This window comes from Thalassophryne amazonica, chromosome 19 (genome assembly GCF_902500255.1).
Source record: "Thalassophryne amazonica chromosome 19, fThaAma1.1, whole genome shotgun sequence".
Lineage (NCBI taxonomy): Eukaryota > Metazoa > Chordata > Actinopteri > Batrachoidiformes > Batrachoididae > Thalassophryne > Thalassophryne amazonica.
The window spans coordinates 523034-536839 of NC_047121.1; the positions used below are offsets into that span (position 1 = coordinate 523034).

The window sequence follows — 13806 nt, forward strand, 5'->3', positions numbered from 1 at the left end:
GCCTCAGGAAGTACCACTGCAGCTGCTTCAGCGACGCTACCCGGACCTGCTCTCTCGACAGCTCCAGCTGGTTCTGTCTCTGCACACACCAGGATCGTCTCATCTTTACCTTTGTTTACTGCTGGCTTCACATCATCAGCAAGTGACTCTGCTACAGTGGATGCCGCTGCGACATCACTGGTGATGTCACTCAGTTCTGCAGCTATGGTGAGGCCAGCCGAGACGTCTCCTGCTATCAAGTTAGCCTCTGCACATTCCGCTGCTGTTTTTACACCAGTAGGAAGAGTCTCCGCGCGCTCTGCTTCACTGCCATCAGCGGCTCCTGTGGATGCGTGTCACATGCACACGCAGACAAACGGTTCAGCCATCCCGAGGCTTCTTCAGCCAGCTCCACCGTTTGTCCTGAAGACAACCTCTGAGAACAGTAACTGTGGAACGGTTAGTAGCTGTTCTTTTTTCACCTGGTTTTTGCTGATCTGTTTTCATGCCTGTACATCTGTTGGAAATCTGTTAAAAGTGCCTCATCTGGCCCCGAGATGGGTTTCTTGTGAATCCATTGGTAATCTGTTACAAGCGCCACGTCAGAGCTTGAGATGGTTTTCTCATGCGTATTTTTTGAATTGAACAATTACCATGTGCTTAATGATTAACTACAGAATTATTTAATTAAAGAGATGGTGATTTAATGGGATTTAACTTCACCCATATAGCTGCAGAATCCTCTCATTGGTTCCGAAATTGTTCCGATCACGTTTTGACTTTTTCGAGAGGAATCTGTTATGTTTCGCATTTTTTAAGGAAGAAGGTTTTCTGGGATAGTTCAGTCTCTGGTAAGATTCCTCATCTCTGGTGGTCTTTTGCATCAAGTAAGTGGGTATGGAGTTTTTTTTAAGTTTTTGGATTACACACCTGTGTGCTTCATATAAGCTCTCCTTTGCTTCTCACCTTAGCACTCTAGTTGGATTATTAAAACCTTTTACGCATTCATAAATTACGGGTCCCCATACTTGTTCGAATGGTTTGTAATCTGGAAATGGGATTGGGAGACCATGTGTGGTTTTCTCTCTCAGTGGGTATTTGGGATGGTTTGGGACTGGGAACTCATTATGTTTTTGGATTGAGCACCTTACTGCATCATTTATGCCCTCTTTTGATGTTCTCCGTAATGCTCTACTTGAATCAGTTAAGCCTCTACTGATTACATTAAGTCTTTGGTTTTCCATCCTTGTGCGAATGGGTTAGGGTTATCCGTGGGGTCCCCTGCCGTATAGGCCTTCTGTTTGTCACCCTGGCATCTGGTTGCCCTCCACTTTATGTTTTCCCCCGCCGGATGCCCAGTGTAGGTGTGTTACTTGTGCGACCGCTGAAAGTCGGCCGCATGGGGGAGGGGTACTGTCACGATTTTGGCCGGCTCTGGGCGTCAATTCAGTTTTTTCCTCTTTCTTTTTCCTTCACGTGCCCCAGGTTTGATTTATTAGTTGTTTATTTTTCATCATGGTTTATTCTGTTATGTTTTATGTTGTCACTTTTCTTTGTTACTTGTGTTTGCATTATTCATCATTATCACTTGTTTGTTTTGCTTTCCATTTTCATGTAGTTTATTTTTCTTTTAGCTTGTTTACCACCTTGTTTTCTTAGTTTAGTTTTGCTTAAGTATTTATGTTCCATTTTCAGTTCTCATGTTCATGCCCTGTTCTTGGTTATGTTATTCTGCCTTCAGTTTTTATTTTACTTTTCTTCATAGTTCTCAGTTTCCCTCACACCCAGTTAATTATGTTCAATCCACACCCTGCACCCACCATTATGTTTTTTCCCTCACTTTGATTCAGTCTGTTTTGTTTCCATTCACTCACGCTCTTGTGTCAGCTCACGTGTCTTTGTCTATTACATCACTTCACTTTGCGCACTCCCTTCCTCACTTGCCCCATCCATACTCTTTGTTCACTAGCCATGCCCCCTTTCTACATCCTTCTCCTCACGTGCACCTTGTTAACACCTGCCTATTTAATCTCCTCCTGGCCACCACACTTTTGCCAGTTTGTTGTCGCTTCATGCACACATCCCAGCCTTTGTATTTAGTCCTGATTTCTTGCCTTGTCGTGTACTATGTTTTGCTCTGTCCTCCTCGACCACGCCTTTTTGCCTCATCCTTGAAAACTGTGTTTGCTCATGCCTTTGAACCCTGCCTGAATATGACTGCGTTTTTGCCTAACCCGTATTGTGCCTCTGCTCTGCTGACTGATCACCTGTGTACTGAACCTGAGCCTGGAATAAAGACCATGATTTCTCACACGCCTAAACCAAGTCTGGGAGTCTGCTTCACGGGTCCAGCCACTCCTGGTGCCGGGCAGCCGCACTTCGTGACAGCTGCGATGTGGAGCACCTCAAAGAGGTGCAGGAATGCAGTCACTGGCTGTGGGTTGTGGTCAGCTCCCTCACTGCTTTATTTCAAATGACATCCAACCCATGACAAATGCATAACTGTAGTGAATGTGATCACATGTAATCATGTCAATAGACATGCACCCCTGTCCATTGCAGCAAAGCACTCCCATGAATGGGGTCATGACTTTCTCCCCCTCCAGGATGTGGGTCCCATGAGCTGTCCACACTGCTAAACACGTGTGTCCTGGCTCTCAGTTAATGTCCACATGACGGATGGACTGTGTGGACACTGTGATCGCGTGTCACATGGCATGAGGCGCAGTGGCCCGCGGAACACCGCGTCATATGGAGTTTATATAAGATTCATTTGGACGATGAAATCTCATGTTGTCCCATACTACAACATACCAGGTCTACATGATACACTGAACAAAAATATGAATGCAACACTTTTGTTTTTGTTCCCATTTTTCATGAACTGAACTCAAATATCCAAAACATTTCTATATACACAAAATACCTGTTTCTCTCAGATATTGTTCACAGATCTGTCTAAATCTGTGTTAGTGAGCACTTCTCTTTTGCAGAGATAATCAATCCCACCTCACAGGTGTGCCTTATCAAGATGCTGATTAGACATCATTATTGCACAGGTGTGTCTTAGGCACACTTGTGCAATAATTACGCATTTAATGTGATGTCTATATGTAATTTCAAAGAGATTCATCAGTCACTGCTGAAGAATATAAGTTAATCAGTCATTTGTGAACTGCAGGCTGAAGTTAACCAATGAGGAGATCCACCAAGCTGTCCTGACTATGGATGAACAGGAAGATTTGCCTAAAGACATGTTGGAACAGGTAAACCACACACAAATATATCCAAAATGATGACTTATGTTTAAAATGGAGCCATCATATCCTCTTACACAAAAGGTTTCTTCTGAAAAGAAGAGGTCAAGACAGTGTGGTCATTTCAGGTCATGTGTCCTCCACTAACAGTCTGCTTAACTTTTTCCATCATGTAAGGCGAAAGTCCTACATGCTATATACCCCGCTAACACATAAGGTTTCGGTAACGTTATACACAGGTTATATTTATGGTATGGTTATCGGAAACTGCTAGAACATTTTCATAACATTATTGCTTCCTTTTATTTATTGACAGTTCACATTTATAGTTGAGGGAAATTTGACAAATATATTAATACTAGTCTCACTGCCTTTCTTACTCCAAATTCATTTCAGTGACTAAACTATGACTTCAGGTAACATTACCAGAATGTTCTGGAAACATTTGGATGAAATATATATTTAGGTGATTTTATGTAACATCACCAGAATGTTCTGATAACCAAAAATAAACTTTCCTTGAAAACATTCCCAGAATGTTTGGCCTAATGTTTTCAAAACATTTGTGCTGGCGTTACGATCGGAAAGAAGCCTGAACACGCCCCTCTCTTCAGAGGCCTCTACTGGTGGTTGGCTCTCACTGCGGTATTGTATCACTTCCTGTTCCGGAGCACAGCGGTGTTTTGCTGTATCTGTTAGCTGTTTAATCTGCGCAGTTAGATTGTCCTAGATTGTTAGATTGTTAGCGTAGCCCTAAACAGAAGCCCCGTGTACACCGCCAACCCGTTCACCTTTCTAACTGTTTTTCCCCACTCGGTGACACACCCGCCGAGGCTCAAACTCTGGTTATGGCGACTCTGTTTTGAGAAATGTGAAGTTAGCGACACCAGCAACCATAGTCAATTGTCTTCCAGGGGCCAGAGCAGGTGACATTGAAGGAAATTTGAAACTGCTGGCTAAGGCTAAGCGTAAATTTGGTAAGACTGTAATTCACGTCGGCAGTAATGACACCCGGTTACGCCAATCGGAGGTCACTAAAATTAACATTGAATCAGTGTGTAACTTTGCAAAAACAATGTCGGACTCTGTAGTTTTCTCTGGGCCCCTCCCCAATCGGACCGGGAGTGACATGTTTAGCCGCATGTTCTCCTTGAATTGCTGGCTGTCTGAGTGGTGTCCAAAAAATGAGGTGGGCTTCATAGATAATTGGCAAAGCTTCTGGGGAAAACCTGGTCTTGTTAGGAGAGACGGCATCCATCCCACTTTGGATGGAGCAGCTCTCATTTCTAGAAATCTGGCCAATTTTCTGAAATCCTCCAAACCGTGACTATCCAGGGTTGGGACCAGGAAGCAGAGTTGTAGTCTTACACACCTCTCTGCAGCTTCTCTCCCCCTGCCATCCCCTCATTACCCCATCCCCGTAGAGACGGTGCCTGCTCCCAGACCACCAATAACCAGTAAAAATCTATTTAAGCATAAAAATTCAAAAATAAAAAATAATATAGCACCTTCAACTGCACTACAGACTAAAACAGTTAAATGTGGTCTATTAAACATTAGGTCTCTCTCTTCTAAGTCCCTGTTAGTAAATGATATAATAATTGATCAACATATTGATTTATTCTGCCTTACAGAAACCTGGTTACAGCAGGATGAATATGTTAGTTTAAATGAGTCAACACCCCAGAGTCACACTAACTGCCAGAATGCTCGTAGCACGGGCCGAGGCGGAGGATTAGCAGCAATCTTCCATTCCAGCTTATTAATTAATCAAAAACCTAGACAGAGCTTTAATTCATTTGAAAGCTTGACTCTTAGTCTTGTCCATCCAAATTGGAAGTCCCAAAAACCAGTTTTATTTGTTGTTATCTATCGTCCTCCTGGTCGTTACTGTGAGTTTCTCTGTGAATTTTCAGACCTTTTGTCTGACTTAGTGCTTAGCTCAGATAAGATAATTATAGTGGGCGATTTTAACATCCACACAGATGCTGAGAATGACAAGACGTATCGTTATCTTTGGATGCTTTCAGTGATGCCGGTATTTGGTTAGACTCTTTCTCTCAGATTGTTCTGTCTGAGTTATTTTCATTAGTTACTTCCTCCAAACCATCAACATGTCTATTAGACCCCATTCCTACCAGGCTGCTCAAGGAAGCCCTACCATTAATTAATGCTTCGATCTTAAATATGATCAATCTATCTTTATTAGTTGGCTATGTACCACAGGCTTTTAAGGTGGCAGTAATTAAACCATTACTTAAAAAGCCATCACTTGACCCAGCTATCTTAGCTAATTATAGGCCAATCTCCAACCTTCCTTTTCTCTCAAAAATTCTTGAAAGGGTAGTTGTAAAACAGCTAACTGATCATCTGCAGAGGAATGGTCTATTTGAAGAGTTTCAGTCAGGTTTTAGAATTCATCATAGTACAGAAACAGCATTAGTGAAGGTTACAAATGATCTTCTTATGGCCTCAGACAGTGGACTCATCTCTGTGCATGTTCTGTTAGACCTCAGTGCTGCTTTTGATACTGTTGACCATAAAATTTTATTACAGAGATTACAGCATGCCATAGGTATTAAAGGCACTGCGCTGCAGTGGTTTGAATCATATTTATCTAATAGATTACAATTTGTTCATGTAAATGGGGAATCTTCTTCACAGACTAAGGTTAATTATGGAGTTCCACAAGGTTCTGTGCTAGGACCAATTTTATTCACTTTATACATGCTTCCCTTAGGCAGTATTATTAGACGGCATTGCTTAAATTTTCATTGTTATGCAGATGATACCCAGCTTTATCTATCCATGAAGCCAGAGGACACACACCAATTAGCTAAACTGCAGGATTGTCTTACAGACATAAAGACATGGATGACCTCTAATTTCCTGCTTTTAAATTCAGATACAACTGAAGTTATTGTACTTGGCCCCACAAATCTTAGAAACATGGTGTCTAACCAGATCCTTACTCTGGATGGCATTACCCTGACCTCTAGTAATACTGTGAGAAATCTTGGAGTCATTATTGATCAGGATATGTCCTTCAATGCGCATATTAAGCAAATATGTAGGACTGCTTTTTTGCATTTGCGCAATATCTCTAAAATTACAAAGGTCTTGTCTCAGAGTGATGCTGAAAAACTAATTCATGCATTTATTTCCTCTAGGCTGGACTATTGTAATTCATTATTATCAGGTTGTCCTAAAAGTTCCCTAAAAAGCCTTCAGTTAATTCAAAATGCTGCAGCTAGAGTACTGACGGGGACTAGAAGGAGAGAGCATATCTCACCCATATTGGCCTCTCTTCATTGGCTTCCTGTTAATTCTAGAATAGAATTTAAAATTCTTCTTCTTACTTATAAGGTTTTGAATAATCAGGTCCCATCTTATCTTAGGGACCTCATAGTACCATATCACCCCAATAGAGCGCTTCGCTCTCAGACTGCAGGCTTACTTGTAGTTCCTAGGGTTTGTAAGAGTAGAATGGGAGGCAGAGCCTTCAGCTTTCAGGCTCCTCTCCTCTGGAAGCAGATCCCAATTTGGATCAGGGAGACAGACACCCTCTCTACTTTTAAGATTAGGCTTAAAACTTTCCTTTTTGCTAAAGCTTATAGTTAGGGCTGTATCAGGTGACCCTGAACCATCCCTTAGTTATGCTGCTATAGACTTAGACTGCTGGGGGGTTCCCATGATGCACTGAGTGTTTCTTTCTCTTTTTGCTCTGTATGCAGCACTCTGCATTTAATCATTAGTGATTGATCTCTGCTCTCTTCCACATCATGTCTTCCCACTGTCACCAAGTGCTTGCTCACAGGGGGTCGTTTTGACCATTGGGGTTTTTCTGTAATTATTGTATGGCTTTTGCCTTACAATATAAAGCGCCTTGGGGCAACTGTTTGTTGTGATTTGGCGCTATATAAATAAAATTGATTTGATTTGATTTGATTTAGATACAAATTATAATACTTAAATTCACCAACTAAACTACTAAAAACAAAGACATGATAAAAACCACAGTCAAATGGGCCACTGGGTGGAACCACAACAATTAACCATTGTAACCAAAGTGAATGGTTCAAAATATCACATCTGAGATACAAATATAAAAAATAACGCAATGCTAAAATACCCTTGGCCATATGAACATTGTCTTCTTTATATTTTGTAGTTGTTAAGATCCTATTGTCTTACGTTCAATTTGTACATGTTCAATTAAGCCCCCGATCAATCAATCAATCCATCCATCCATCCATTTTCTTCCGCTTATCCTAGGTCAGGTCGCGAGGGCAGCAGCTCAAGCAAAGCCGCTCAGACCTCCCGATCCACACACACCCCGAGGCGTTCCCAAGCCAGCTGAGAGACGTAGTCCCTCCAGCGTGATCTGGGTCTTCCCCAGGGCCTCCTCCCGATGGGACGTGCCCGGAACACCTCTCCAGCGAGGCCTCCAGGGGGCATCCGGAAAAGATGCCCAAGCCACCTCAGCTGGCTCCTTTCGATGTGGGGGAGCAGCTGCTCGACTCCGAGCTCCTCCCGAGTGACAGAGCTCCTCACCCTATCTCTAAGGGAGTGCCCAGCCACCCTGTGGAGGAAACTCATCTCGGCCGCTTGTACTCGCGATCTTGTTCTTTCGGTCCTGAGCCAAATCTCATGACCATAGGTGAGGGTCGAAACCTAGATCGATCAGTAAATCGAGAGCTTTGCCCCCCTGCTCAGCTCTATCTTCACCACGACGGTCCGATACAGCGACCGCATCAATCAATCAATCACTCAATTTTATTTATATACCGCCAAATCACAACAAACAGTTGCCCCAACGCACCTTATATTGCAAGGCAAGGCCATACAATAATTACAGAAAAACCCCAACGGTCAAAACGACCCCCTGTGAGCAAGCACTTGGCGACAGTGGGAAGGAAAAACTCCCTTTTAACAGGAAGAAACCTCCAGCAGAACCGGGCTCAGGGAGGGGCAGTCTTCTGCTGGGACTGGTTGGGGCTGAGGGAGAGAACCAGGAAAAAGACATGCTGTGGAGAGGAGCAGAGATCAATCACTAATGATTAAATGCAGAGTGGTGCATACAGAGCAAAAAGAGAAAGAAACACTCAGTGCATCATGGGAACTCCCCAGCAGTCTAAGTCTATAGCAGCATAACTAAGGGATGGTTCAGGGTCACCTGATCCAGCCCTAACTATAAGCTTTAGCAAAAAGGAAAGTTTTAAGCCTAATCTTAAAAGTAGAGAGGGTGTCTGTCTCCCTGATCCGAATTGGGAGCTGGTTCCAGAGGAGAGGAGCCTGAAAGCTGAAGGCTCTGCCTCCCATTCTACTCTTACAAACGCTAGGATCTACAAGTAAGCCTGCAGTCTGAGAGCGAAGCGCTCTATTGGGGTGATATGGTACTATGAGGTCCCTAAGATAAGATGGGACCTGATTATTCAAAACCTTATAAGTAAGAAGAAGAATTTTAAATTCTATTCTAGAATTAACAGGAAGCCAATGAAGAGAGGCCAATATGGGTGAGATATGCTCTCTCCTTCTAGTCCCCGTCAGTACTCTAGCTGCAGCATTTTGAATTAACTGAAGGCTTTTCAGGGAACTTTTAGGACAACCTGATAATAATGAATTACAATAGTCCAGCATAGATGAAATAAATGCATGAATTAGTTTTTCAGCATCACTCTGAGACAAGACCTTTCTAATTTTAGAGATATTGCGTAAATGCAAAAAAGCAGTCCTACATATTTGTTTAATATGCGCTTTGAATGACATATCCTGATCAAAAATGACTCCAAGATTTCTCACAGTATTACTAGAGGTCAGGGTAATGCCATCCAGAGTAAGGATCTGGTTAGACACCATGTTTCTAAGATTTGTGGGGCCAAGTACAATAACTTCAGTTTTATCTGAGTTTAAAAGCAGGAAATTAGAGGTCATCCATGTCTTTATGTCTGTAAGACAATCCTGCAGTTTAGCTAATTGGTGTGTGTCCTCTGGCTTCATGGATAGATAAAGCTGGGTATCATCTGCGTAACAATGAAAATTTAAGCAATACCGTCTAATAATACTGCCTAAGGGAAGCATGTATAAAGTGAATAAAATTGGTCCTAGCACAGAACCTTGTGGAACTCCATAATTAACCTTAGTCTGTGAAGAATATTCCCCATTTACATGAACAAATTGTAATCTTTTAGATAAATATGATTCAAACCACCGCAGCGCAGTGCCTTTAATACCTATGGCATACTCTAATCTCTGTAATAAAATTGTATGGTCAACAGTATCAAAAGCAGCACTGAGGTCTAACAGAACAAGCACAGAGATGAGTCCACTGTCTGAGGCCATAAGAAGATCATTTGTAACCTTCACTAATGCTTTTTCTGTACTATGATGAATTCTAAAACCTGACTGAAACTCTTCAAATAGACCATTCCTCTGCAGATGATCAGTTAGCTGTTTTACAACTACCCTTTCAAGAATTTTTGAGAGAAAAGGAAGGTTGGAGATTGGTCTATAATTAGCTAAGATAGCTGGGTCAAGTGATGGCTTTTTAAGTAATGGTTTAATTACTGCCACCTTAAAAGCCTGTGGCACATAGCCAACTAATAAAGGAAGGAATCAAGGAATCAAGGAAGGAATCAAGGAAATTTTATTGTCATATGCACAGAATAGAAGAACATCTTCCCTGCACAATGAAATGTGGCTACTGCATTTAACCCATCCTATTTGCCAGTAGGAGCAGAGGTCGCCATTAGGCACCCGGGGACCAGCTCCAGATGTACATCCCTGCCTTGGTCAACAGCAGGGCTGAGCAAACCAACACCGACCCATAACAAACAACACACACAACACACAACACATAGGCCGGCCCGGTACATAAAACATATATATGAAAGCAAAACACGAGGGAAAAGGAGAAGAAAAAAAACCCTCATAGCTGCTGCATTACACAGCGGCAATGAGGAAAAAAAAATCCCATCAGCACAAAAAACAATAATCACAGAGACAAAACAAGGACACAGGACGACAACCGAGATTTGAAAGGACCAGTTTATCAGAACACTCCGGAAGGCAGCCAGTTCGGCGCCGTCAACGGCGTTGTCCGACAGTCTGGAGGGGGAAGGGAACAGCCCTGCGCAGTCTGAGAAAGTTCTGGACAGTTCTAACACAGTTCACGTCAGAGCTGGAGAAGCTGAGGGGAGGGGGGAAGACCAGGGAGCGAGGCTTAAGTGTTGATCTTCTGGGGAGGTTTTTATCACAGCGACCTTGAAATGCAGCTGTATTTGGGGAAGCCAAATGAATAGCCAGATTAACAGACGCCTGAAAGATTACACAGTTCTGAGAACAGAGTGGCTCTCAATGCATCTGAATGTAGAATGTGGTCTTCACAGACGGTCATAGCGGGTTTCCAGGGCTGCGATCTTCCTTGAGATGTCTTCCAACGCGCGGTTAACCCCCGCCGACTGTGCAGCCACTGCCTTCCCAATCGAATCAATCATATAGGGCAGTTTGGAACGACCAATCAAAGCTGCTTCCACTTTCTTGATTTTCCGGTAAACCAGCAGAGTGCCCGCACCACACATCAGAAAGCCTGTCACCACCAAGCCGAATATGTACACATCTTCGACGTCCTCCACAGAAAGCATGTAAAGGCACATGACCTGCCATCTCCTCCACGAGTCCATCACGTAACCCATCACATGCGTCCCAGCAGGACAGGTCGGGTCCTCCGCTCCCGAATGTCTTGTAGAAAAAATAGTGTCAATTGCGTTCAGAGACCACTTTAACAGATCCATTTTTGTCGTTTCCAGAAGAGCAAAGCTGCAGCCTCACAGACAACACGCCACAAAAGCAGGAAAGATAAGGAGGGAGGGAGAGGAGAAAAGTGCGTCCGTCTCAGTCGAGTGCAAGCTGGCTAAAGATAGATTGATCATATTTAAGATCGAAGCATTAAATAATGGTAGGGCTTCCTTGAGCAGCCTGGTAGGAATGGGGTCTAATAGACATGTTGATGGTTTGGATGAAGTAACTAATGAAAATAACTCAGACAGAACAATCGGAGAGAAAGAGTCTAACCAAATACCGGCATCACCGAAAGCAGCCAAAGATAACGATACGTCTTTGGGATGGTTATGAGTAATTTTTTCTCTAATAGTTAAAATTTTATTAGCAAAGAAAGTCATGAAGTCATTACTAGTTAAAGTTAAAGGAATACTCGGCTCAACAGAGCTCTGACTCTTTGTCAGCCTGGCTACAGTGCTGAAAAGAAACCTGGGGTTGTTCTTATTTTCTTCAATTAGTGATGAGTAGTAAGATGTCCTAGCTTTACGGAGGGCTTTTTTATAGAGCAACAGACTCTTTTTCCAGGCTAAGTGAAGATCTTCTAAATTAGTGAGACGCCATTTCCTCTCCAACTTACGGGTTATCTGCTTTAAGCTGCGAGTTTGAGTTATACCACAGAGTCAGGCACTTCTGATTTAAAGCTCTCTTTTTCAGAGGAGCTACAGCATCCAAAGTTGTCTTCAATGAGGATGTAAAACTATTGACGAGATACTCTATCTCACTTACAGAGTTTAGGTAGCTACTCTGCACTGTGTTGGTATATGGCATTAGAGAACATAAAGAAGGAATCATATCCTTAAACCTAGTTACAGCGCTTTCTGAAAGACTTCTAGTGTAATGAAACTTATTCCCCACTGCTGGGTAGTCCATCAGAGTAAATGTAAATGTTATTAAGAAATGATCAGACAGAAGGGAGTTTTCAGGGAATACTGTTAAGTCTTCTATTTCCATACCATAAGTCAGAACAAGATCTAAGATATGATTAAAGTGGTGGGTGGACTTATTTACTTAAGCACTAAGTCAGACAAAAGGTCTGAAAATTCACAGAGAAACTCACAGTAACGACCAGGTGGACGATAGATAATAACAAATAAAACTGTTTTTTGGGACTTCCAATTTGGATGGACAAGACTAAGAGTCAAGCTTTCAAATGAATTAAAGCTCTGTCTGGGTTTTTGATTAATTAATAAGCTGGAATGGAAGATTGCTGCTAACCCTCCGCCTCGGCCCGTGCTACGAGCATTCTGGCAGTTAGTGTGACTCGGGGGTGTTGACTCATTTAAACTAACATATTCATCCTGCTGTAACCAGGTTTCTGTAAGGCAGAATAAATCAATATGTTGATCAATTATTATATCATTTACTAACAGGGACTTAGAAGAGAGAGACCTAATGTTTAATAGACCACATTTAACTGTTTTAGTCTGTGGTGCAGTTGAAGGTGCTATATTATTTTTTTCTTTTTGAATTTTTATGCTTAAATAGATTTTTGCTGGTTATTGGTGGTCTGGGAGCAGGCACCGTCTCTACAGCATCACTGCAGATGCTGCACTGATCCGTCTATCAATCTCACGCTCCATCCGTCCCTCACTCGTGAACAAGTCCCCAAGATACTTAAACTCCTCTATCTGAGGCAAGGACACTCCACCGACCTGAAGAGGGCAAGACACCTTTTTCCGGTCGAGAACCATGGCCTCAGATTTGGAGGTGCTGATCTTCATCCCGGATGCTTCACACTCAGCTGCAAACTGCCCCAGTGCATGCTGAAGGTCCTGGTTTGACGAAGCCAACAGGACCACATCATCTGCAAACAGCAGAGATGAGATTCTGTGGTTCCCAAACCGGACCCCCTCTACACCCTGGCTGTGCCTAGAAATTCTGTCCATAAAGGTAATGAACATGACTGGTGACAAAGGGCAGCCCTGGCAGAGGCCAACGTGCACTGGAAACAGGTTTGACTTACTACTGGCAATGTGAACCAAGCTCCTGCTGCGGTCGTACAGGGACCAGATATCCCTTAGCAAAGGACCCCGGACCCTGTACTCCCGGAGCACCCCCCACAGGGTGCCTCAAGGGACACGGTCAAACGCCTTCTCCAGATCCACAAAGCACATGTGGACTGGCTGGGTGAACTCCCATGAACCCTCAAGCACCCGATGGAGCGTGTAGAGCTGGTCCAGTGTACCACAACCAGGACGAAAACCACACTGCTCCTCCTGAATCCGAGATTCGACTATCGGTCGAATTCTCCTCTCCAGCACCCTGGAATAGACCTTACCGGGGAGGCTGAGGAGTGTGATCCCCCTGTCGTTGGAACACACCCTCCGGTCCCCCTTCTTAAACAGAGGGACCACCACCCCGGTCTGCCAATCCAGGGGTACTGTCCCCTACCGCCACGCGATGTTGCAGAGACGTGTCAACCAGGACAGTCCCACAACATCCAGAGACTTAAGGTACTCAGGACAGATTTTGTCCACCCCAGGAGCCTTGCCACCAAGGAGCTTTCTGACCACCTCGGTGACTTCGGCCTGGGTGATGGACGAGTCCGCCTCTGAGTCCCCAGTCTTTGAAGTCTTCGAAGTATTCCTTCCACCGCCCATCAACATCCCCAGCCAGGGTCAAGAGCTCCCCACCCATCAATCAATCAATCATAAAAAATATTTCCGTTTTTATGGCATCTGCAGGAGGGTGTGCGTGTATGTGCGTGTATGTGTACCTGAGCTTTTGACAA

General features: G+C 43.5%; 1 protein-coding gene across 2 annotated transcripts in view; it reads left to right on the forward strand.

Moving 5' to 3' along the window:
- Positions 1 to 13806, forward strand: part of daam1a (dishevelled associated activator of morphogenesis 1a) — a 275436-nt gene that overhangs the window by 186477 nt on the left and 75153 nt on the right. For both annotated transcript variants that reach the window (XM_034159463.1, XM_034159462.1), the window contains exon 18: positions 3161 to 3245. In XM_034159463.1, the coding sequence (XP_034015354.1) occupies positions 3161 to 3245 (85 nt within the window). The remainder of the gene's footprint in view (positions 1 to 3160; positions 3246 to 13806) is intronic.